A 23250-nucleotide genomic window follows, 5' to 3' on the forward strand; every position below is an offset into this window, starting at 1 on the left:
ATTTTATTCTGCTGGCCTCAATCTCACTCCAGATAGTTTCAAATGTGCTATTTTCACTGGCCTGCAGTTGAGAATAGATATATCTATTCCCATTCTGTGCAGCTTCTACATCAACTTATCATTTGATAATCTATCAAACAATAGTAAATCGAAGAATATCACTGTATATGATTCTCCCTTATTTAACGCACTCATTACCTTATCATAAAATGCAAGTAAATTGCTAAAACAAGACCTACCTTTCACAAATCCATGTTGACCATCATAAAGAATGCTATGTCCATCAATCCAATTGTTTATTCTATTCCTAACTAATCTTTCCGACACCTTGACAAAAACTGTAGTTATGCAGATTAGTCTATAAGTGGAAACTTTGGTCGTAGAACCGTACTTGTGGAGTGGTACTATTTTGCCTTCTTTCCACTCCTTAGGAACCCTAACCACTGCAAGACTTTCATTATATAACCAGGTAAAGAGTATAGCTAACTGTTTTGCACATTCCTTAAGAAAACGTGGCGATATGTCATCAATTCCCAGAGCCTTATTAAAACCTAATCATTTAAACCCAATCAACACCTTATACACTTTTCACTTCCAATTCTTTTAATACTTATCTCCCTTCTATATATTGCACTGCATGATTTAACACCAGTATGCCATACAATGATAAAGTGCTGCTTCAATAATTCCTCTATAACCTTTGCAACTGTGATTCTGCTGCCATGACTCGATTTCACTCCTACTCTATTGATTATTCTTGCAGACAAGTAGTAATGAATAACCAACATATAAGCTTGTCTAAGGAAGGCCGGCCAATACGGTAAAATGAAGTTGAAGTTATCAAGACAACTAAATTGTCTGACTTTCCTAAAATGCTGCCGGGATAATCAGGTAATCCCAAATTGTTTAAAATTCAAGCACCATTTTGTTTCACAAAAAGCTCTCCGTATCTATAACCGTGCCAGCTACGCTTTGCTATGGGAACAAATTGCCACCATGCGATTTTTCTTAGCTGATGTTAACTTTGTCTGCTGAGGTACATAACATCTCATGTACCGCAGCAGACAAAAAATTTGAGAAAATATGAAGTCGACATATCAGGAAATTCAAAAAATTAAAAAAAAAACTCGACCTTCAATCCAAAACTTCCTACCAACACTGTAATCAACCTTTCTTCAGTGATCCTGAAGCCTGAAGCACTCAATGCGCCTTCACATGGCCACAACTTCGGCATTGCTCCCAGAAAAATACCTAGCGAAAATATAATGATTCAGACTGAACGTGGAATCTGCCACCTTCCCAATCAAATCGCCAACAGTGTAAGATTAAAAGTTTATTTTTCATTTGGTCAGACTATAATAAATTTAGTTTAATCCTTTATCCAAGTGTGTGCCAACAAAGTTTGTGCCTGAACGTATCTTCAGGACTGGGGTAAAGTGGTAACAACACCGGGCAACTCCTTGCAAAGGTGGAGCAAGATACCAACCAAGATACCTCCTATCTCAGTATCTTCCATAATGCAAAACACATCTCCTTGCGGATATGTATAATGTTATGCATTAAAGGAAGGGCCACTACCCAGACTAGTTTCGACTTTTACTGAGGTCTCTTCACTGGGAGCCAGGCCAAAGTGGAGATACCAGGCAGAAGCATTAGCACAGTCATCTCCTCCTATAGGAGCTGCCAAATGGTGTGCCACCTTTTTATTAAATTACTCTGGATTTAGAGAAAGATGTTGAAAGTTTATTTTCACTTGGTCAGACTATAATAAATTTAGTTTAATCCTTTATCCAAGTGTGTGCCAACAAAGTTTGTGCCTGAAAGTATATTCAGGACTGGGGTAAAGTGGTACAACACCGGGCAACTCCTTTCATAGGAGTTTTGGTATCTTGCTCCACCTTTGCAAGGAATTGCCCGGTGTTGTACCACTTTACCCCAGTCCTGAAGATACTTTCAGGTGCAAACTTTGTTGGCACACACTTGGATAAAGGATTAAACAAAATTTATTATAGTCTGGCCAAGTGAAAAATAAACTTTCAACATCTTTCTCTAAATCCAGAGTAATTTAATAAAAAGGTGGCACACCGTTTGGCAGCTCCTATAGGTAGAGATGACCTTGCTAATGCTTCTGCCTGGTATCTCCACTTTGGCCTGGCTCCCACTGAAGAGACCTCAATAAAGGTCGAAAGGTCTAGCTACTCACTGATGAGACCCCGAGAGAAAGCTCCATGTTCCAGCTCTGCAGTGAAAGTATCCCAGCCTTGGATTCCAGTTTCCAGACCCCGAGAGAGAGCTCCTATTACAGTCTTGCTGCATTGGTAAGAACCCTTTGTCTTTTTTTTCTTCTTTGGTTCTTTGTGTTCCCCCTGTACCTAAGTTTAACAGGTTTTTCTTATCTGCAAACAGGGAAAGCTTGTCCTTTTCTACAGGTCTGTCCTTTTGTGGACTTGGATCGTACAAGGGTCTACTCTTCCCTTTTTTTTTGAAGTATGTCTTGGGCTCTACCGAGAGTAAGAACCCTCGGGTTCGAAATCGACGCAAGTGTACACAAGAAGACGTTTGCGAAAGCGCTAATTGACTGCGTAGGGGCAGATAATATTTCTGGCTTTACCCCCTATGGGGGTGGCAGATATCAAGTAGTTTGTAAAAATACAACAACAAGGGAGAAACTACTCAAAGGGATTGAGTGTCAAGGGAAACTTTGCCATCCTTTTGTCGTTGGTAGCATCTCTAAAAAGATGAGAATAGAGCGATTCCCTCTGGAATACCTAGAAGGAGGGAACAACATAATTAATCAAGTCTTTTCGAAATGGGGAACCGTACGAGATGTCCAAGTAGGCAAAGACGCTGACTACCCTGAATGGATGTCGGGGGAAGTCACGTTCTCGTTAACGATGTAAACAGAAGTTCCGAATTTTGTAATGATAGGATCGGCCAGGGTAATGGTGAGTTACCCGGGAGTAAAGAGGCAATGTTTTAAATGTGGAGCCCTGACTCATCTCGGGGCTCAGTGCCCGAAGTTAAAGTGTAAGAACTGCCTAACAGCGGGTCATACACTAGCACAGTGCCAATCGGCATGCCTAAAATGCGGCATTAACAGCCATAAAATAGACACCTGTCCGGACAGAAATCTGGCCGAAAAATTGGGAGGCACTATTATGTCCAACAAGGAAACAACAGCCCAAAAGTTTATCGACGCAGAACAGAATGATTTCCCCACCCTGAAGGCCGCGCATGACGGAACAACAAAGAATCATGCCACCTCCGAAACACTGCCAAGTACACCAGTGGAGAAGCCTGCAACCAGGAGAGATGAAGGGCAGGAGGAACTGGCCACCGATCAAACCGCCACTACAGACGTAGCAACCGAAAATAACCAGCAGCACCAACAAAACGGAACTATCACTGCAGTTACAATAGACGAGGACACGGAGGCAGTAGATATGGAAATCAACAATGCAGAAACCACACAAAAGAGGCCAGCCAGCCCTGAAGAAGTAAATATTAAAAAATCGAAACAAGGAAGTCTGGCACAAGTTGGAAATATAAAGTCAACTTCAGAACCCACAAAGTTCCCTCATGCAAAGGCCAATGCACCTATATTGCATCTCTTAAATGATTTCCCCGAGGAGGCGGCGAGACTACGAAAAGCAATAGAAACATTCGGAGACATTCAACTGATACTCACAGGACAAAACGGGCCAAGAGTCGTCAGTGCAGAATGGAACGACGTTTTGTCGATAATATAGATGAAATCACTCCTGAAAAGATCATTGGTCTTATCGATGCAGAGGACGACGTGGGACTAGCACTGCACAAAGGCCTCTACATGCTAAACCACGTCCGTGGAGACAAATTAGCAGATCTCATCATTAAAACCCACAACAATAGACAGCAGGATGATTTAAACCTCGCCTAACAAGTCAGTCGACTCCTAGTATCGATCTGCCAGAGCGGGGAAAAAAAAAAAAAAAAAAATCTGGTTTGTTTTTTCTTCTTTTTGTCCTCTTTCAGATTAGAATTTTTGTTGTAAAAAAGGTCTATGTCTATTCCACACAGGAGGGGGGGGGTATCCTGAGAACCTGGGCTGCGAAGGCTTACACCGAGGCGGTGCAGCTCCTTGTGGGCTGCATCACCCAGGCCAGGCTCTTCCCCCGCTCTTCTCAGTATTAAACTGGTCATTCAGGTTGAAATTTCAGAATTTACCTAGTTTCTTACAAATTGTTATATGTAATTTTTAATGTTATTTACTAGTTCCTCTTTTTCATGTGGTGCTTCTTTCATTTGTTTTTCCCCACTTTCCTCGGGCAGACACCTGAAGAGGTGACTGACCGGGGAAAGCTGAAAAGAACAGATGAGGGAGATAATGTCGGAGATCTGCTTGGTGCTGTCATTTAAGTCAGGCCAAGTAGATCGACTGAGGCCTCTTAACTATCTACTACTATCCACTCAATCTTTTCTCCTCCTCTCTCACTATCAAGCTAACTCTCAGCACAACTTTTTTTTTTTAAATCTAAAGAGGCCAGTGATGAAAGGCATGAACTCCCATTCTACCTCAATAAAGGTCGAAACTAGTCTGGGTAGTGGCCCTTCCCTTAATGCATAACATTATACATATCCGCAAGGAGATGTGTTTTGCATTATGGGAGATACTGAGATAGGCGTGTTGGTATCTTGCTCCACCTTTGCAAGGAGTTGCCCGGTGTTGTACCACTTTACCCCAGTCCTGAAGATACTTTCAGGTGCAAACTTTGTTGGCACACACTTGGATAAAGGATTAAACTAAATTTATTATATAGTGTAAGATTAAATTAGCTTGTGTCCTCTCCAAAGCAAGACCACCAAAAACCAACATATCCAATAAGGAATATAAAGCTCTGCAGGAAATTAGGAATAATAAAGAAATAGTTATCACCAAAGCGGATAAAGGAAATGCAACTGTAGTACCATGTAATCCATTAACCAAATGGATTACACAGGTAAGCTTAATGCTCTTCTATTTGATCGGGCTACTTACCTCCCTATCGAATACAATCCCACCAATTCACAAATCAGGAAACTTCACAAGCTCCTTGAGAAGATCACTTCCTGGCCTGTAGAAGTTACTAACAGGTTAAAACCATTTAACTCTATACCCCCCCCCCCCATATTTATGGACTCCCAAAAATACATAAAGAAAATGTGCCATTATGTCCCATAGTGGATGGCATTGATTCCCCTACATACAAATTAGCTAAACATTTGGCCAAAGCACTCGCACAATATTGGCAACACACCATCACACATAAAAAACTCAGCCCACTTCAAAGCTAGCATAGAAAACCTTACACTCAAACACACTGACATAATGGTCAGTTTTGATGTCTCCTCCTTATTCACAAATGTCCCACTCAAAGAATCCTTAGAGCTAATCCAAGCTAAATTTCCTCCCGATATCACAGCCCTATTTAAATTCACAATGAACTCCGGCTATTTCGTTTGGCAGGGAAAATTCTACAAACAAATAGAGGGGACAGCCATGGGTTCACCATTCTCCCCACCCTTGGCCAATTTCTTTATGGAAACCTTTGAAGTAAAAGCCTTAGCCTCTGTCCCACAAAAACCAACCATATGGCTTTGCTATGTCGATGATGTGTTCGCTATTTGGCCACACGGCTCTAATACACTCCTTTTCTTCTTAACACACTTAAATGGCCAACATCCCCAGAATCAAGTTCACTCTGGAAAAAGAGGAAAACAACAGCCTCCTTTTCCTAGACACACTAGTCACCTGCCAGCCTGATGGAACCTTGGTTTTCTCAGTTTATAGAAAACACACCCATACAGGCAGGTACATGTACATTCAGCAATAATCCCCCCCCCCCTCACAACAATATGGAGTGGTGAAGACACTATACAACAGGGCAAAACTAATCTGTTCAAAGACAAGGCCCTAATCACTGAACTAAATCTCATCCTCAACTCTTTCTTAGCCAATGGCTACCCCCACCCCCAAAAAAATAAAAAATATATTGAAACCAGAACCCCCCCCCCTTCACAACAAGGATTATTCTAAATCCATCACCATTCCCTACATCTGAGGCACCTCGGAAAAAATTACCAAAATCTAAAAAAAACATGACTTGACCTCTTGTTACAGACCATATAGAAAATTGGCATCCCTTATCCACTCCACTAAAGACCACCCACTTCCCCTAGACCTATCTGATGCATACCAGGTCCCTTGCAGCTACTTTGGCCAAACAGGCAGGACAGCGAATATCAGAATTTCAGAACACAAGGACTATATCCGTTTTCACCAGTATAGCCACTCTGGTCTTGCAGACCATGCTCTGGACAGATGCCACAGAATACGGTGGAAGAAAGCCACAATAATAAACCGTAGCAAGTTCAAATTTGAAAGACTTTCCATGGAATCAGCCTCGACCCTAAGAAACTCTCCAAAGCTCAACAAATTTGGTTGCATGAGACTGCCCCAAATTTGGGAGGCTTACATCAGCAGACCTTCAGCCCAACAGCCAAGAATACCTACTTAGCCTGCTAGGGGACACCATCAGGACTTTTAGGAGAACAATAGCTTCCTCACTTCATTCTCAGTTACTGTGTTGTAGTGCCTACTGCCTTTTTTGTAAGTTCCTTTTGAAGATGGCAACGTGACATTGCCGAAATATCGGAAATATTTATTAAAGTTTAATTTAATTTATATTCTTATGTACGTTGTCAATTCCTTAAGTTATTTAGTAATCTATTGATTATTATTATTATTATGCTAAGAACACATGGAATCAAAGACTCATCTAGGAGTCCCTTCGTCATTCACAACTAATTGTATCCCGCCTTAAACACATTCAAATTCTCTGCAGACACCACATTCTAAGAAAAGGCATTAATCACTGACAACATTACATGCAAAAAAACCTGCTTCTCATTCCCTTTTTCACCCTCCCCCCCTCCTTATACAACTTCCAGGGATGACCTCATATCTGTCATATCATCCCCTCTTTCTCGTATCTACTAGACTCTGTAAATTGCATCTTCTCAGCCTTTCTTCATATTCCACATTCCAGAAATCAGTGGTGTATAACTAACATTTCAGGTGTGTATTGGTAACTGAGACAGAGGATATGTATAGAAAAACTTAGGTGTCATTGATGCAGGGGGTGTGCCAGTAGTGTCCGGCACTTGTGTGCAAAACTTTAGGTGGCGCCCCTATACCCCTCCCCCGAATAAAAAAAACACTTTATAAAAATGTTATTTTTAATATTTGGTGCAAATAAAGTGAGTATTTCATTTTGAATTTTATCTCCTAAATAGGAGGACATATTTTTAAAGTCAGGATCATTAGCAACATGTCACATGTGTTTCGATATAAAAGGATCAAACTTTTCTAGCATCTCAATGCGTTTTAAATTATATATGTTTAGAGCAAATGTGAGTGAACAAGATTAAACAAATTCAAATGCGTGTCATCCTGTAAACAGCAAACTCACGCAAGTTCAAGTTTTTACTTATTTACGCTAAACTACTTGTTAGAATTAGGACCAGAATAAAATAAAATCTTAAGGAATAATAACAAATAAGTGATTATAAATAACTTGTTTAAGACAAATCTATAAAATATAATTAAAATTTAAACAAAAATATAATTTATTTTGATATAATTAATGAAAAATATTTTTTAAGTATTTCCTCCTTGCCTGAAATCTTTGGTGCCTGTGTGCATCGCACACATTGCATGTATTGCCGGCGCGCCCCTGCATTGATGATTTATAATAATGATATACAGTATAAACAACATCAAGAGAGCAAAAAAAATATATTTATTAAACTCACTAATATTTCACTGGTTTTCTAACCGGAATCATCAGAGCACAAATATAACTGTGATAGGCACACAGCATTAAACTTTGTAATTGAGGAAAATAATTTAAATGTAACTGACAACAGAAATAATGTCTTTATGTGGTACCATCAGGGTAGGAGAGTTCTGCTTAGCTTATTATTATTATTAATATTATTATCTCAAGACCCCCCCCCCCACCCATGGAGTCAAAGACTCATCTAGGAGGTCCTTTTATCATACATACAACTCATCATACTGTACCTTAAACACACTCAAATTCTTTGCAGACACTACACCCTCAAGCAATTCATTCCAATCATTGACAACTCTGCATGCAAAAAACCTGCTTCTTACTCCCTTGCTCACACCCTCCTTATACACCTTCCAGGGATTGGTTCTCTCCTGACCGTTTACTGTAAAACCTTTCCAACATTGATCCTATAACAAATCCTTACTAACTTGTACGTATCTATCATATCCACTCCCTCTTCTTCCTCCTATCCACTAGACACTGTAACAGACGCTGCCTTAGCCAGTCACCTCTGGACCCTTTCCAGCATCTCTTTGTCCTTTTGAAAACCAGATGGCCAGATTTGTGCACAGTAGTCCATGTGTGGCCTAATCAGAGCCTTATAGAATGGAACAAGAATCACATTAATTCTACAAATCAATGTCCTCCGTGCCATTCCCAGAATTCGTTGTGTTGTCCTTACAACTTTACAATGTGTCCACTAAATTTCGGATCCTTATCCACTATCACCCCAAGATCTCTTATTACCTCCAACAAAATATCCCCACCAAACATAAATTCTACATCCCATCTTTGTTTTCCAAATTTTTATAAAATTTAAATTTTATATGCCAGCCTGGCTGGCCAAGTGGTTAGCATATCTGCTCTCCAGCCAAAAGGCTGTGGGTTCGAATCCTGCCGTGGGCATGGATGTTTGTGATTGTCTTTGGAAATACTACTGGTGGTCGGCAGTAGATGGCATTGGTGTAGTTGTAGTCGGTTGGTGAATTGAGCTGTGGAAACAGTTGTAGAGCAGGTGCCTTCCCTCGATGAATCTTTGGACTCCATGGAGGTGTCAAATAATAATAATAATAATAATATTTTGCAAGATTGAACTTGCATCCCCATTCCCATTCACTCAATTTATTGAAGTCTTCTTGTAAGGCCACAACATCTTCTCTACTCTTCATACTTCATCCAACTTTGCGTCATCTGCAAACAACTGAAAATCCCCATCCATATCTTCACCAATATCATTAACATACAGGTTAAAATGCAATGGCCATAAAACAGACCCCTGAGGCACACTATTAGTGACTTTTCTCATCCAGGATATTGCTCCCCCATACACAACTTGCTGATATCTATCAGATAGCTAGGCCAGTCTCCAATCCAATACACTTTATTGAATGAAAAAGTAAAGGGATATTCATTATAGGTTCAGATAGTTAGTATAGGGATGCAAGAGAGCCTCACAGTATTAGGAAAAATAAAAAAACAGATAGATAGTATCAGAGATAGACAAAAGGCCTCATCTCTTTTATATCATCATATACCAAAGACTATCAGTTTTCTTTTTTCACCAGTCTCATGCAGACGAACAACCAAAAGACCAATTGAAACTAAAGAGCAAAGATGACTGATACCCAGGTGGTTAGCCTTATCTGAGTTAACTGTCTTGAGTTGGCCTGCTCTGCTTGGGATTGCTCTCTAGTCATCCCTTTGGAACCATTTAAAAAACCTCTCATAGTAAAAATAGACAGAATTTTATCTCTGTCTGGTGAGTATCGCATAATGTGGGTGGTCTACACCACCGAGCCAGAATATGATATCTCCTGGAATGCTTCTTTCTAAATACAAAAATTGTATGATTAAACAATACAATATTATAAAAGATTTGCATTTCATGTTGCTGGTTTTCAAATCCATGTTTCTTCTTAACATTAATCAAGTTATAAAAAGCGAAATTCTCTTCCCATTTCTGACAAGTGTTGGGTACTGCAAAAAAAAAATAACCTGTTCTGTTGTAAGCAATAAAATGCACAACAGATTACATAATCTGATCCAAATATGCAGGGCAGGGGGGGGGGGGCTAATACATTTCCGGTTAGTAACAATGTCACAGATTGGATCTCCGATGTTAAAGTCAATATTTGATGATATTGACTGGAAGGTGACTATAAATTGTTAAAGTCAATATTTGATGATATTGACTGGAAGGTGATTATAAATTCCAGGCAAGATTCTTCCTATTAGGGTATCCTTGGAACTTCAGTAAGTTATAAAACAAAGTAGCGTTGTCAGTACCCAATTGTGGATGTTTGTGGTGAAATAGCTTAAAGATTTCTTTATAGCAAATTTTACTTTTATTAATCGAAAGAATGTCAATGAGAGAATGTTGTAGCAATTGTATAGTTAAGCACATAATGTTGTAGTATTCAGGCACAATCTCAGCTTTTGGACTTTTATAATCATTTATCTGAACAGGGAAAGATGAAAACCCAGGTAGTACTGGAGAAATTCTGCACATGCATGATTGGTTTGCAACATTTCATGGATTTTTGTGTATTGCTTAAATAACAGAATTTTAAGACTGGAATTCCAAAACCTTTGTGCTTGTTTGATAGTTGAAGAAATTCCTTTTTAACTTCTTGGTATAGACTGGACCAAAAAAAAAAGTAATTATATTACTATAGAATTGCTTTTTTACTATATATTTAATACAGCTTCTGTAATGTCTGTAATATTTATTATGTACAACTGAGCAGGGAAGATTATGGTTTTAAGTACTACGGCTTTAGAAGAAATGGAAAGTGGCCCAGTTTTCTAGTCTTCTGAAGTTTCAGTGTTTTTGTATATAAGTTCTTGAACTGTAATATTAGATAAGTGGAGAAGAGAATTCCAAGTATAGCGAGGGGTTCTCTCTTAAGGGTTAGTGCAAAAGGAATGACTCCAATATTCCACTTTCTAAAAACTTTTAAGTTTGTCTTGTCTGCATTACCAGTTAATCCACTGATCATCAGAACTCATCTTAATTGGTCCAATACAATTAATTATAGGATAACTTTCAATATTTAAGTTTTAAAAATGGAAAGCATAAAGCTCAAAGGAACAATAGCCATGCTTCATGTGCGCCATTATGTGAGAAGCACAAAGGGTTTACACTTCATGGTGTGATTAGATTTTTTTTTTTTTTTTTTTTTTTTAAAATAACGAAACCTGTGGTGCGATCATAATTAAAAGAACACGTATTAACCACAGTGAAAATTATTTAATTGTAAATATTTCATCCTAAGTATCTCAGGACATCATCAGTACAGTAGTTTAAAACAACAATAGGAATAACATAGTTAGGGCACATAATTACAATAGAATCTCATTTAACGTAATGTGTTACAGAAGTAAAAAAAATGAAAAATTAAAATAAAATAAAATCAAGAAAATATAAAATAATTATTTAACACAATTTTGTATGACAATTTCCCATACTTTAGGAATAGTAAGAACATCATTTCGGTTTAAGTTTGGTCTGTGTAGTAGGGCTTCAGAACTTTCTTTGTATAAACGTTCATGTTTATATAAAGATCTATGTAAAAGTTTAGACTTTTCCCAATGGATCTTATGGTTTGGATTTTCAATTCCGTGTTGAGAGAGGCCAGATTTCTGTGGTTTAAAAAGACGAATGTGGTCTTGATGTTCCAAGATTCATTTTTGAACAGACCTACCTGTCTGTCCAAAGTAAGACAATTTGCATGAGCATGGAATCTCGTAAACGGCAGGCAGCATCAAAGGTGAGAGTTTGTCCTTAGGAGAAGGTAACAAGTTGTAAATTTGGTTGATAGGTTTGTAAGTAGTGGCAAAATTGTATTTCTTCATAATTTTAGAAAGATGTTCAACTCAAAAAATCATCAGTCACTTCTCCATACATCAAACCAGATAGGAAGAAGCCCATAGGATTCCCATACCTTGCATCAAAGGCATCTCCGAATGTCTTTCTAAAATTATGAAGAAATGTAATTTTGCCACAACTTACAAACCTATCAACCAATTTTACAACTTGTTACCTTCTCCTAAGGATAAACTCTCACCTTTGATACTGCCTGGCATTTACGAGATTCCATGCTCATGCAAATTGTCTTACTTTGGACAGACAGGTAGGTCTGTTCAGAAACGCATCTCGGAACATCAAGACCACATTCGTCTTTTTAAACCACAGAAATCTGGCCTCTTTCAACAGAGAATTGAAAATCCAAACCATAAGATCTATTGGGAAAAGTCTAAACTTTTACACAGATCTTTATATAAATGAACATTTATACAAAGAAAGTTCTGAAGCCCTACTACACAGACCAAACTTAAACCGCAACGACATTCTTACTATTCCTAAAGTATGGGAAATTGTCATACAAAATTGTGTTAAATAGTTATTTTATGTTTTCTTTATTTTATTTTATTTTATTTTAATTTTTCATTTTTTTTACTTCTGTAACACGTTACGTTAAATGAGATTCTATTGTAATTATGAGTCCTAACTGTATGATATCCCGTGTCGGGACACCTGTAACCCCCATCGGGTGCGTCCCCCTGGTGGCGGATCGGGGAATGCTCGTCATAGCTTACTATGAAGGGTAGGAGGGAAATAAAATACCTCCCGGGGACCAACAGGATAGCACTTCCCTCACAGGCCAGTCTGGGGGCCTCGAAGGTGGCAGCCCCACCACCAGACTCGGGTGCTGAAGGCTAATCCCCTGCACACCTTAAAATTTCACTAAATGGTTAACGACAAAGTGAGGAAAAAGGTACATAAGATACGGAACACGGAACATTAAAAGTCTACATGGAAAAGAAAACGAATTAATAGATGAATTTAAAAAATCAAGATTGGATTTGCTAGCAGTCACAGAAACAAAAAAGAAAGGTCAAGGTTGCCAGAAAATGAAAGATGGGTATATATTTTTCTATTCAGGGGGGGTAAACCCAAGAGAATGGGGAAAATAAGGGGTAGCTTGCATAATTAAACTAGATCTCAAAGAATATATTACTAAATGGCAACTAATAAACGAAAGGTTGTTGACAATTACTATAGATTTTAAATCAGACAACCAAGTATTCACTGTAATTGTTGCATATGGCCCAAACAAGAATGCCAATAAAGAAATTAAAGATGAATTCTTCAAACTCTTACAAAAAACAATTGAAGAAGTTCAAGGGCATATCATACTACTAGGAGATCTTAATGGCCAGGTAGGGAATCAAGTAGATGAAGAAACGAAACAAGTGTTGGGATCACAAAGAGAAATAACCCAGAATAATAATGGAGAAAGAATAATAAATCTTTGCCTTACAAATAATTTTGTAATAGCGAATACTATGTTCAAGCATAAAGAAATCCATAAGTTTACCAGGGAAGAGCCCAATAGAAACGAAAAATCTATAATCGATTACGCCATCATAAGCAGATCATACTGGAAGTATACAAAAAATGCAAGGGTCTACAGAGGTCCTGAAATAGGCAATGACCACTACCTATTAGTATTGGAAACAATCCATAAAATAAAAGTTGAAAAATGTAGAAAAAGTAGCAAGGAAATAAATGTTAAGATAAAGAACTACAAACTAAAGAAAGAAGAAACAGCCATTGAGTATAAAAGTAAAATAGAAGAGAAGATGAAAGAAGTAGAAAAAGAGATATATGAAGACCAAGATGTAGAAAACCTATGGTACAGGTTCAAAACACTTCTTCTAGAAACAAGCAAAGAAATTTGTGGTGTATCATTAAATAATAAACAGAAGAAACATAAAACACCCTGGTGGACTGAAGAACTAAAAGAAGAAATTAAAAAGAAAAAGCAATTATAGAAGAGATATATAACATCAAAGCTGCAGGTTGATAGAGAACTATACAACCAAAGAAATAAAGTTAAAACCTTAGTGAAAGCAGAGAAAAGAAAATGCTGGGAAGACTTCAGACATACTTTAGAACAAAATTTTAAAAGAAACCAAAAACTCTTCTATAATGTTTTAAGAAGAATGAGGTCAGAGAAAGAATGCCCCATAAAGTTTATCAAAAATAAAGAGGGAAAGTTACTCACAAATTCCGAAGACATCATGGAAAAACGGAAACAGTACTTTCAAGAATTATTGGAAGATGCAGGACACGGAAAAAATAGAACCCTAAGAGCAAGACACACAAGCAAAATAGAAGATCAGAGTGAAGAAATTCATGCAAATGAACTGTTAGTAGCAATAAATAAAATAAAACTGGGCAAATCAGCAGGCCATGACCAAATAACACCAGAAATGGTAAAGAATTTAGGAACGAAAGCCATAAAATTTCTTTTACACCTATTCAATGTTGTATGGAAAAAGAAAATTATTCCCAAAGACTGGGAAGTAGCTATAATAATCCCTATATTTAAGAAAGGAGACAACCACAAATGTGAAAACCATAGAGGAATTTCACTTTTAAGCGTTCCAGGAAAATTATATACCCGCATTTTAGAAGCGAGGCTTAGGAATCAAATAGAGGACACACTGGATGAAATGCAATATTGCTTTCGAAAGAATAGAAGCACACAGGATCTTATCTTCAGTCTTAGACAAATATCAGAGAAAACATTGGAATATGGAAAAGAACTACATTCATGTTTTATAGATTTTGAAAAAGCCTTTGACCGAGTTCCCAGACACTTAATATGGCAAACATTAAAGAAAAACAAGATACAAGATAACTTAATAGCAGCCATACAAAGCCTCTACAAAAGTAATAGAAATTATGTAAGAACCTGTAATAATAGATCAAAAGAATTTGAAACAAATGTAAGAGTGAGGCAAGGCTGTATCCTCAGCCCTCTTCTCTTCATCATAGTAATGGATGAAATTTTAAAGGCATGCCAACCAAAAACAAAAAAGTTCCACCTAGGATACAGGAAACTGAAAGAAAACAGGATTTCGCACATGGCTTTTGCAGATGATGTAGTGATTCTAGCAAATACAGATGATGATCTGCAGTACAATGTCAACATTTGGTATGAAGAAACAAAGAAAAGGAATATGACCATAAATATAAATAAAACTAAAACAATGATCATATCTCACTCCTACAACAAAAACACCTAATAAAAATAGAGAATCACCAACTGGAACAAGTCCCCTCCTTTAAATACTTGGGATCATATATACAAGAAGATGGTAGACTAGACACAGAAATTAACAACAGGAAAAAAGGGGAAACAAAGCTATTCTATGCAATGAAAGCCCCACTCCTAGATAAGAAAGAAGCCACCCAAAATGCCAAAATGGCAGTGTACCGTTCAGTGTTTCTACCAACATTAACATACAGTTGTGAGTCTTGTGTTTAACAACAGGAAACACAAATAAACTGCAAACAATTGAAATGAAATATCTTTGGAAAGTGGCACAAAAAACAAGACTAGACCGAATAAGAAATCAAACCATAAGAGACGGTCTTCAAGTTGCACCTCTGAATCAATTCATAACGCAAGCTCAAATGAGGTGGTTTGGACATCTTAATCGAATGGAAGAAGGAAGAATAGCAAAAACTGTATACGAAAGCCAGAAAATAGGAAAAAGAAACATAGGCAGACCCAGGAAAGGTTGGCAAAAGGAAATTAAAGAAAAATTGGAAAAGAAGGGAATTAACTGGAAAGAAGCAAAACAACAAACCTCGGACGGCATGGAAATCTCTTTGGCAAAATCTCGACACTTAAAAGCATAAGAGATCATAGACGAAGAAGAACTGATGTTATTCCTATTATTGTTTTAAACTACTGTGCTGATGATGTCCTAAGATACTTAGGATGAAATATTTACAATTAAATAATTTTCACTGTGGTTAATACTTGTGTTCTTTTAATTGTGATTAGATTATCATTGGCAAACACTAGCATGAGACACAGATAATTTGAATTTTGATATGATTTTTAAATGCAGCCACATAATATGAAATCTTATAAGTTTTCGGAAAAAAGTAATCACTTGAGAAATTATTATTTTTCTGGATGAACCAAAGAAAGGCTGATATAACTCATTTGACTTATTTATGAACAAGTTCCAGCATCCTTCAATTACAATCCACAAAAGATCTGGCAGAAAATGAGACATTCAGTAGCTCATCCATACTGTTTCCCATTGTAAATATGAGCAAAAAATTATAAATTATTTATAGAAAATTATATATTAAAAACTTGTCTATATTGGTGTCCTAAACATGTCAGTTCACATTTCATGCATGCAAAACAGATGAAACTCAGAAAAGAAAAACAGCAACTCATGACAAATGGCAACAGTCAACTGGATTGGTTGACACAATAACCAATCACAGCCACTGATTTCTGGGTGCTATTATCTCAGCACACACACACACACACATACACACACACACCTTGTCTCGCCTTCTGGGTGGTTTAAAAACACTGGAAAATTCTGCACATGCATTTTTCTTAATTATAAGATAACTTATAAGATGGTGCAAGGTCAAATTCTTATTTGACCTTGCACGATTTGTACATCTTTTCCTTGTAGGGGTCCACATTTGTAGGGCTTGTAGGGGTCCACATTTGTGACCAAACACCCGCGCTATTAACAGGAATGTGATGCAATGTTTATACATAGGAAAAGTGCCAATATACTAATATCCAATATACTAATGCTTCATGAAACATTAGTATATTGTGTTTAATTTTAGGAATCAAGGGAAGCCAGGAAACAATTAGGGGAGTCTTTAACAGGAATAAATGCAAAAATATAGTATCAGTGATATTGCTATTCTATGGCTGTGCACAGCACATGTAGCACACCCGGAATATATGCCCCTGATATATATATATGTTGTGTGAGAATGCCAAAAATGACAATAATTAACTTACAGGTTGCTTACATCCTTCAAAAAAATCATTTTCACATACTGGATCACTTAGATATGAACGAGTTATGTTTGCTTTTAATCCTTTTGGTGGTTCATTAGTCATTTTAACACTATTTTGTAACACTGATACAGGAAAATGTGCAGCTGGATACGAAGTAAGCCAAAGTCGAAATTCTGGATTAGTATTTTCAGGACTCAATTCTTCACAAACCTGTAATTAATAAACAATGCATTTCATTATAATAAAATTAACATTTGAAAAGTAATTGTGGAAATAGTTACATATTATTCTATTTCTGGTGTGGTTGGCCAAATGTTTAATGTATACTTGCTTGCAAGTGCTTTTCAAATCCATACCTATCATCAGTATGGATATTTGTGAACATCTTTAGATGGAAGATGAAATTTATACCCCAAGCATAAAACCATCACAAAGCTTACTGGACATGACAACTATGAAAACATTTCATAGTTGTCATCTCTAGAATCTTTCCAGAATATGTACAAAATAAAAAAATATAAAAAATGAATGAAACTGAAAAAAAATTCTTAGATTACTACTACTATAGCAATCTACGTAGTTTACTATAGGCACAGCCCACGTGGGCAGGAGTTGTGAATAAACAATAAGCAAATATGTCAGCATTTCTATAGGCTACATTATGATACTGCTATAGGCCTGTGGGCCAGGGTCATGAATAAACAAATATGTCATCTCAATAACAACATCATTATGCTTCAAAAAGGAATCAACCTCTAGAAACTCCAATGATGTTCAGTTTGAATGAAGGAAGGATTTCTCACTATGCATTTTTTTTAAAGTAAATTCAAACTCATTAATTTTTTATTTGAGTGTCAAGCTCACTATATCATTCCAATCTACAAATGAATATAATTACTCTTTATTTTTATTATTAAATAAATTATTTTCATGATAATTTCAATGCTTACTTTCAAGAAAAAATGCATATAATTAACTGTAAATTTATTTCAGTTAACTCAAATAAATTTAAATTTGAATTTAATTTTTTTGGCAAATGATTAAAATAAAACCATGATTTCATCAGCTTTTATTGAGGAGCTGAATAGATTTTTTCCCTCATTAATTTTTTAGCTATGTGGCCAGTAGGAGGAGAAATAATTGTGGAAGAATGACATTGTGGGATAAAAATGGGAATAGAGTGACAGATGCAGAGGACATAGTGGAATTGTTCAATGTTAAAATACACTTTATTGGTGTATTTTATCCTGGAGGAGTAAATTTTAATACTAGAGGGATAGGGCAGGTTCAAGGTTTAGAGGTGCAGGAGGAGAATGTGTTCCAAATACTGAGTACTCTGGATATCAGTAAAGCTGTGGGACTGGATGGTATTTCACTACGAGTTTTGAGAGAATGTGCTAAGGAACTGACAGCTCCTTTGACCTGGCTTTTCAATGAAAGTCTGGCTACAGGAAAGGTGCCTGGGGAATGGAAGGAAGGTAAGATAGTGCCATTGCATAAGGGTGGCAGCAGACTGGAAGTGTCTAATTATAGGCCAGTTTGTGTGTCATCAGTAGTTGTGAAGATCTTGGAGAAATTAGTTAGGAACCATATACAACATTGGGCAGATGAGGGTAATGTTATCTGTGAGAATCAACATGGATTTGTTAAGGGGCGCTCTTGCTTTAGTAATATGCTAGCCTTTTATAATAAAGTTACAAGAGCAGTAGATGAGGGAAAGGCATATACTGCCATTTTCTTGCCATTTAGCGAAGGCATATGACAGGGTGCCACATGATAAGCTGATATTTATGTTGCAGCACATGGGTTTGGATGTCAGGTTGGTCAACTGGATTCAGGATTGGCTGTCTGATAGGTATCAGAGAGTTGTGTATGGTGGGTCAGTTTCAAGGATGCAGAAGGTTACAAGTGGGTTTCCATAGAGCTCAGTACTGGGACCTATATTGTTTAACCTTTATATCAATGACATTGTCAGTGGCTTGCAGGGGATATTCAGTTGTTTGCAGATGATGTGAAGCTGGGAAGGGTTATTAGTAATAGTGCAGATGTGGTAGTCCTGCAGTAGAATTTGAATAAGCTACTCCTGCATTAGAATTTGAATTCAAATTTATTGAATAATAAATTTGAATTCAAATAAATTCAAATTTATTTGAATAAATGGGCAAATGAATGGGGTATTGGTTTAATGCAGCAAAATGCAAAGTCTTGAAGTTTGGGATTACATCACTGGGAGACTACATACTCTATTGGAGGAGTTATACTGCAGGAAGTAGGGGGAGAGAAGAGATCTGGGGTTGATGATTGATAGAAACCTGAAATTCGGGGACATATTGCAAATGTGGTGAAGGTAACACAGTGGATTGCTGAAATAATGAGAAGGGAGCTGACCTACGGAGATAAAAGAGTTATAATTCTGTTGTATAAGACACTGATCAGATCACACTTAGACTATTGTTCTCAGATTGGTCCCCAGGATTTGAAGGGAATAAATTTACTGTGGAAAGGGTACAAAGGCAAATAACAATGATAGTTTCAGGACTGTACAATGTTAGTTATGAGGATCTGCTGAGGGAATGTGGACTGCAGAGTTTGTGGATAGAAGAAGGAGAGGTGATATGATTGAGACTTTTAAACTGTTGAGAGGTGGTACAGGGTTGACAATAGGGAGCTCTTTTGCTTGGTTGAACAGCGGGAAGGAGTGATGACAAGGGAGGCCATCCCTGGAAGTTATGAAAGGAAACTGTGAGCACGATGGTGAGGAGTGGTTTCTTTGCATGGATGGTGGTTGAACTGTGGATTGCATTGCCTGATAGAGTGGTGAGAGCGAGAACGGTCAATGGGTTTAAGGAGTGGTATGATAGACTTTGTGTTTTCTAAGAGGAGCCTCTCACGATGAGTCTTGATAGACTTTGTGTTTCCTAGGAAAGACCTCCTGCGATGAGTCTTTTGACTCCTTGAAGGCTTAAATAATAATAATAATAATAAAAAAATAATAATAAATGAATTAGCTCAGAACTCAGCACTTGCCATTCTGTATCTTTTCCAATTTCAATTTAATTTAAACAAACATGGAAATTAAATAAATATATAAATAAACTAGAAATCTCTCAAAACTTCACAGAGTGGTCTAATCTGTGAAGTTTTGCTTTCCTCCCCATAAAAGGTTGTAAACATATTATTATTATTATTATTATTATTTGACACCTCCAGGGAGTCCAAAGACTCATCAAGGGAGAGTGTGCCAACAGCATCAAACGATTGGCCTACTTCCAACTACTAACTGCGCTCAATCTTGGTACATTGTTGGAAGTTTTTCCACTTGGTTATACTATAAATTATAGATACCAAGAAATTATGTACTTGGTTTAATCTTTTATCCAAATGTAAGCAAACAAGTTTGTACCTGAATTATTTTCAGGGCGGGGGAAACTCGTATAAAGAAGCTAAGGCTTCACATCACTTGCCTTAGTATCCCATAATGCAAAGCATATCTCCTTGCGGACATGCATAATGCATTATGGGCAGATTCACTACCCAGACTTGTTTTAATCTTTATTGAGGTCTCATCGGTGGGAGTCAGACCCAGAGTTGATACTAAGGTTTGAAGTAATGAAGAAGTCATATTTTCATATACGAGTAGCCAAAGGGTGTCACACCTTATTATTAAAATACACTGGACTAGAGAAAGTTGTTGGAAGTTTTTCCACTTGGTTATACTATAAACTACAAAATATGACTTCTCCATTACTTCAAACCTTAGTATCAACTCTGGGTCTGACTCCCACCGATGAGACCTCAATAAAGACTAAAACTGGTCTGGGTAGTGACCCTGCCCATAATCTAGTTATCAGGTCTTAAAATGATAGTCTTCCAGATCTTTGTAAATTAATGCAACTATACTTATTGAGGTTTAGGAGAGTGCTTCATAGCTAATGCTGATTTTATTACATAGAAGTAACAACTTCTATGTAATAAAGATGTTTTTCTTCATCTACAAAGGAGTATTTCCTACATGAAGGAGTATCCAGAGTGTGGTCTGCCATTTCTCACTTGCTATTCAGATGATCCTGGAGGTAATTTTTGTGTTCTTCACACAAAATTAAAATTAAAATCTCTTGCTGAAAAGTTGTTTGTATTGGCGTGAGATAAAGCTTTAGAAAGATTAATTATGACTTTTAAGTGGTCTAGATGTCTTTTGTGTTTTTCTTTTTCCTGCCAAAGTCATTTAAATTTTATTACAATTTAAACGTGGATTTTTTGCCAATATATAAGATCTCAAGTTTCTTACATTCATCAAAACCTCCACATCCTCTCATGAAAAAAACAGGAGTTGACAAAATTCACTGCTCTTGTGGCATTTGCTATGCAGGCCAGATGGGATGGTCTGGAGAGAGATGCATGTCTGAATACATAAAAGATTTTGAGAAAAGAAGACAGCACAAATCAGGATTAGGCTTCCAAACAAACAATGGCCATCACGTAGTTTGGTAAAAAAACTAAAATGCCATATATTGATCGTAAGTGTTTTAGTGTTTTACAATTTAAACAAGCCTCAGAAATGCTCCCTGTAATAAAATACATATATAAAATAAACAAATAAAATAAACATATATATATAAAATATGCATTATTCTACACCATATTTGGTCTGCTTTCATCAAAATCTAAAAACTGCAGACCTAGGATATGACATATGTCATATACAGAACATGACAGCAACAACTAGCACATTGTTCCAATAAGTACATAGTAATTAATACATTTTTTTTTTTTTTTTTTTTGTGGTCACTTTGTGTATATGTACTAGATTTGAAATTCTGATAACATCTGCTGTGTGTTTTAATTTTTTCTAGTTTATACAAGTTTTGTACCCCTGATGATGTAAGTCTGATGACTTACAAAACTTGTTGGGTTATATAACCCAATAAGTTTTGTTTAGTTAAATAAACCTCTTTTATGTTTAGAAACATGTAGTCCCAATAGCAGAAATTAAATGAAGTCTTGCCTGTTATTTTTGATCAAGTCAAACCTAACCAAAGCAAAAAATGACTTCTCACTTTTCTGATATTTCTGCTAACACACATACATTGCAATATCACTTTAGTTCTCCGATGCAATGCATCTTTTAATTACTGTACCATTAAGATTTGAAACAAGTTCATCGTTTATTGCTTTTGTTTAATCCTTCTCATGCTTACTCTATCTCCTCAAAAGTGTCTATACATGCACTTACATACTTCATTTGTTCCTAACCAAATAGCCCTGATTTCCCTCCTTTTGTATAACAGCTCTATTATTGGTCAACACTTTCTCTTAAGTACCCAACTCCAATGCCCTTCCATCCAACAAATTCATTTCATTGTGGAATTCATAAATTGTTAACTGCAATGAAATGAGGATGTTTGGGGAGGGGACTAAAGGGGCAGGCAAATATACCTAATGAATTGCCCATTAAGTGTATAATCTGACAAAGATTTGCATGGTTATGTGTTAATAGCATATAAAATTTTATTATCTGGATACTGCATGCTGAATTTAAAAACAGTACTAAATACTGAAAAAAGGAGTACATGAGACAAAATAATAAATGAAAGAGTAAGTTACCTTTTCCAATACTGGCATCCATGACTGAGCTAAATGGCAATTTTGTAATACCACCCAAGTACCAGCTTTCCTGCCTTCATCCATTAGATTCATAGCAATAGGACCTTGTCCTTGACCAAGTGAAAGTGCATTTAAGCGATTACCTCCAAATCCCTATCACAATAAAATAATTTTATTTTGATATTTTATATTTTTTTCATTAGCATTTTTATTATATTTCTTCACATTAGTTTGTATATTTTGACATTCATTATTTTTAATAATTTCTTAGGAGTCAATTTTTCTTATAGTTTTAAAGGAACGGCACTTTTAACAATATATGATTTCCTGAAAATAGGGAAAAGAAAAAAAAGTATCTTCTTTTCATATTATGTGAAAAAAGTATCATTCAATGAACTAAATTTGTGATTAAACTAAAGACTTGGAAACCATTAATCTTTTCTTGTCTTGTCAGATGTCATCTTCTTCCAGGAGGTTGACTACCATGAGCTTCTACCATGTACAGTTTTGTGCTTCTCTTTTACATTCTTCATAAGACAAAAAAAAAGTCCAGTCCTTAATATTTCATGTCCAATCTGTTCTTTGTCTTCCTCTTCTTCTTTTTTCCTTGTATCATTCCTTCTAGAATTTTTTTTTGTAGGGATTCATGCCTTAGTATGCAACCAGGGAAGGTGCTTTTCCTTTTCTTAATGGTTTTCAATCTTCTCCAATCATCTCTAATATTTCTAAATTAGTTTTTTTGGAAGTCCATGGGATACTAAGGATTCTTCTGAAGATCCACATTTCAAAGTTTATTTTCACAATATTTTTATATTGACCAGGTTTCTGCTCCATATAACAGTGTTGACCATACATAGCATTTGGACAGCCTAATTCTTGTTTCTGTGCGAATTTCCCTTGAGGTC

The 23250-nt window shown here is 36.6% G+C and overlaps 1 protein-coding gene across 1 annotated transcript in view; it reads right to left on the bottom strand.

The window, feature by feature from the left end:
• The window catches only part of Dhc36C (Dynein heavy chain at 36C), a 1350914-nt gene that overhangs the window by 188288 nt on the left and 1139376 nt on the right, over positions 1–23250 (bottom strand). The window contains 2 exon segments of the mRNA XM_090395101.1: positions 16749–16951; positions 22346–22498. Of these exon segments, the coding sequence (XP_090251227.1) occupies positions 16749–16951; positions 22346–22498 (356 nt within the window).

Source organism: Typopeltis vanoorti, chromosome 7 (genome assembly GCF_054136105.1).
Source record: "Typopeltis vanoorti isolate ZY-2024b chromosome 7, IOZ_Tvanoo_1.0, whole genome shotgun sequence".
Classification (NCBI taxonomy): Eukaryota; Metazoa; Arthropoda; class Arachnida; order Uropygi; family Thelyphonidae; genus Typopeltis; species Typopeltis vanoorti.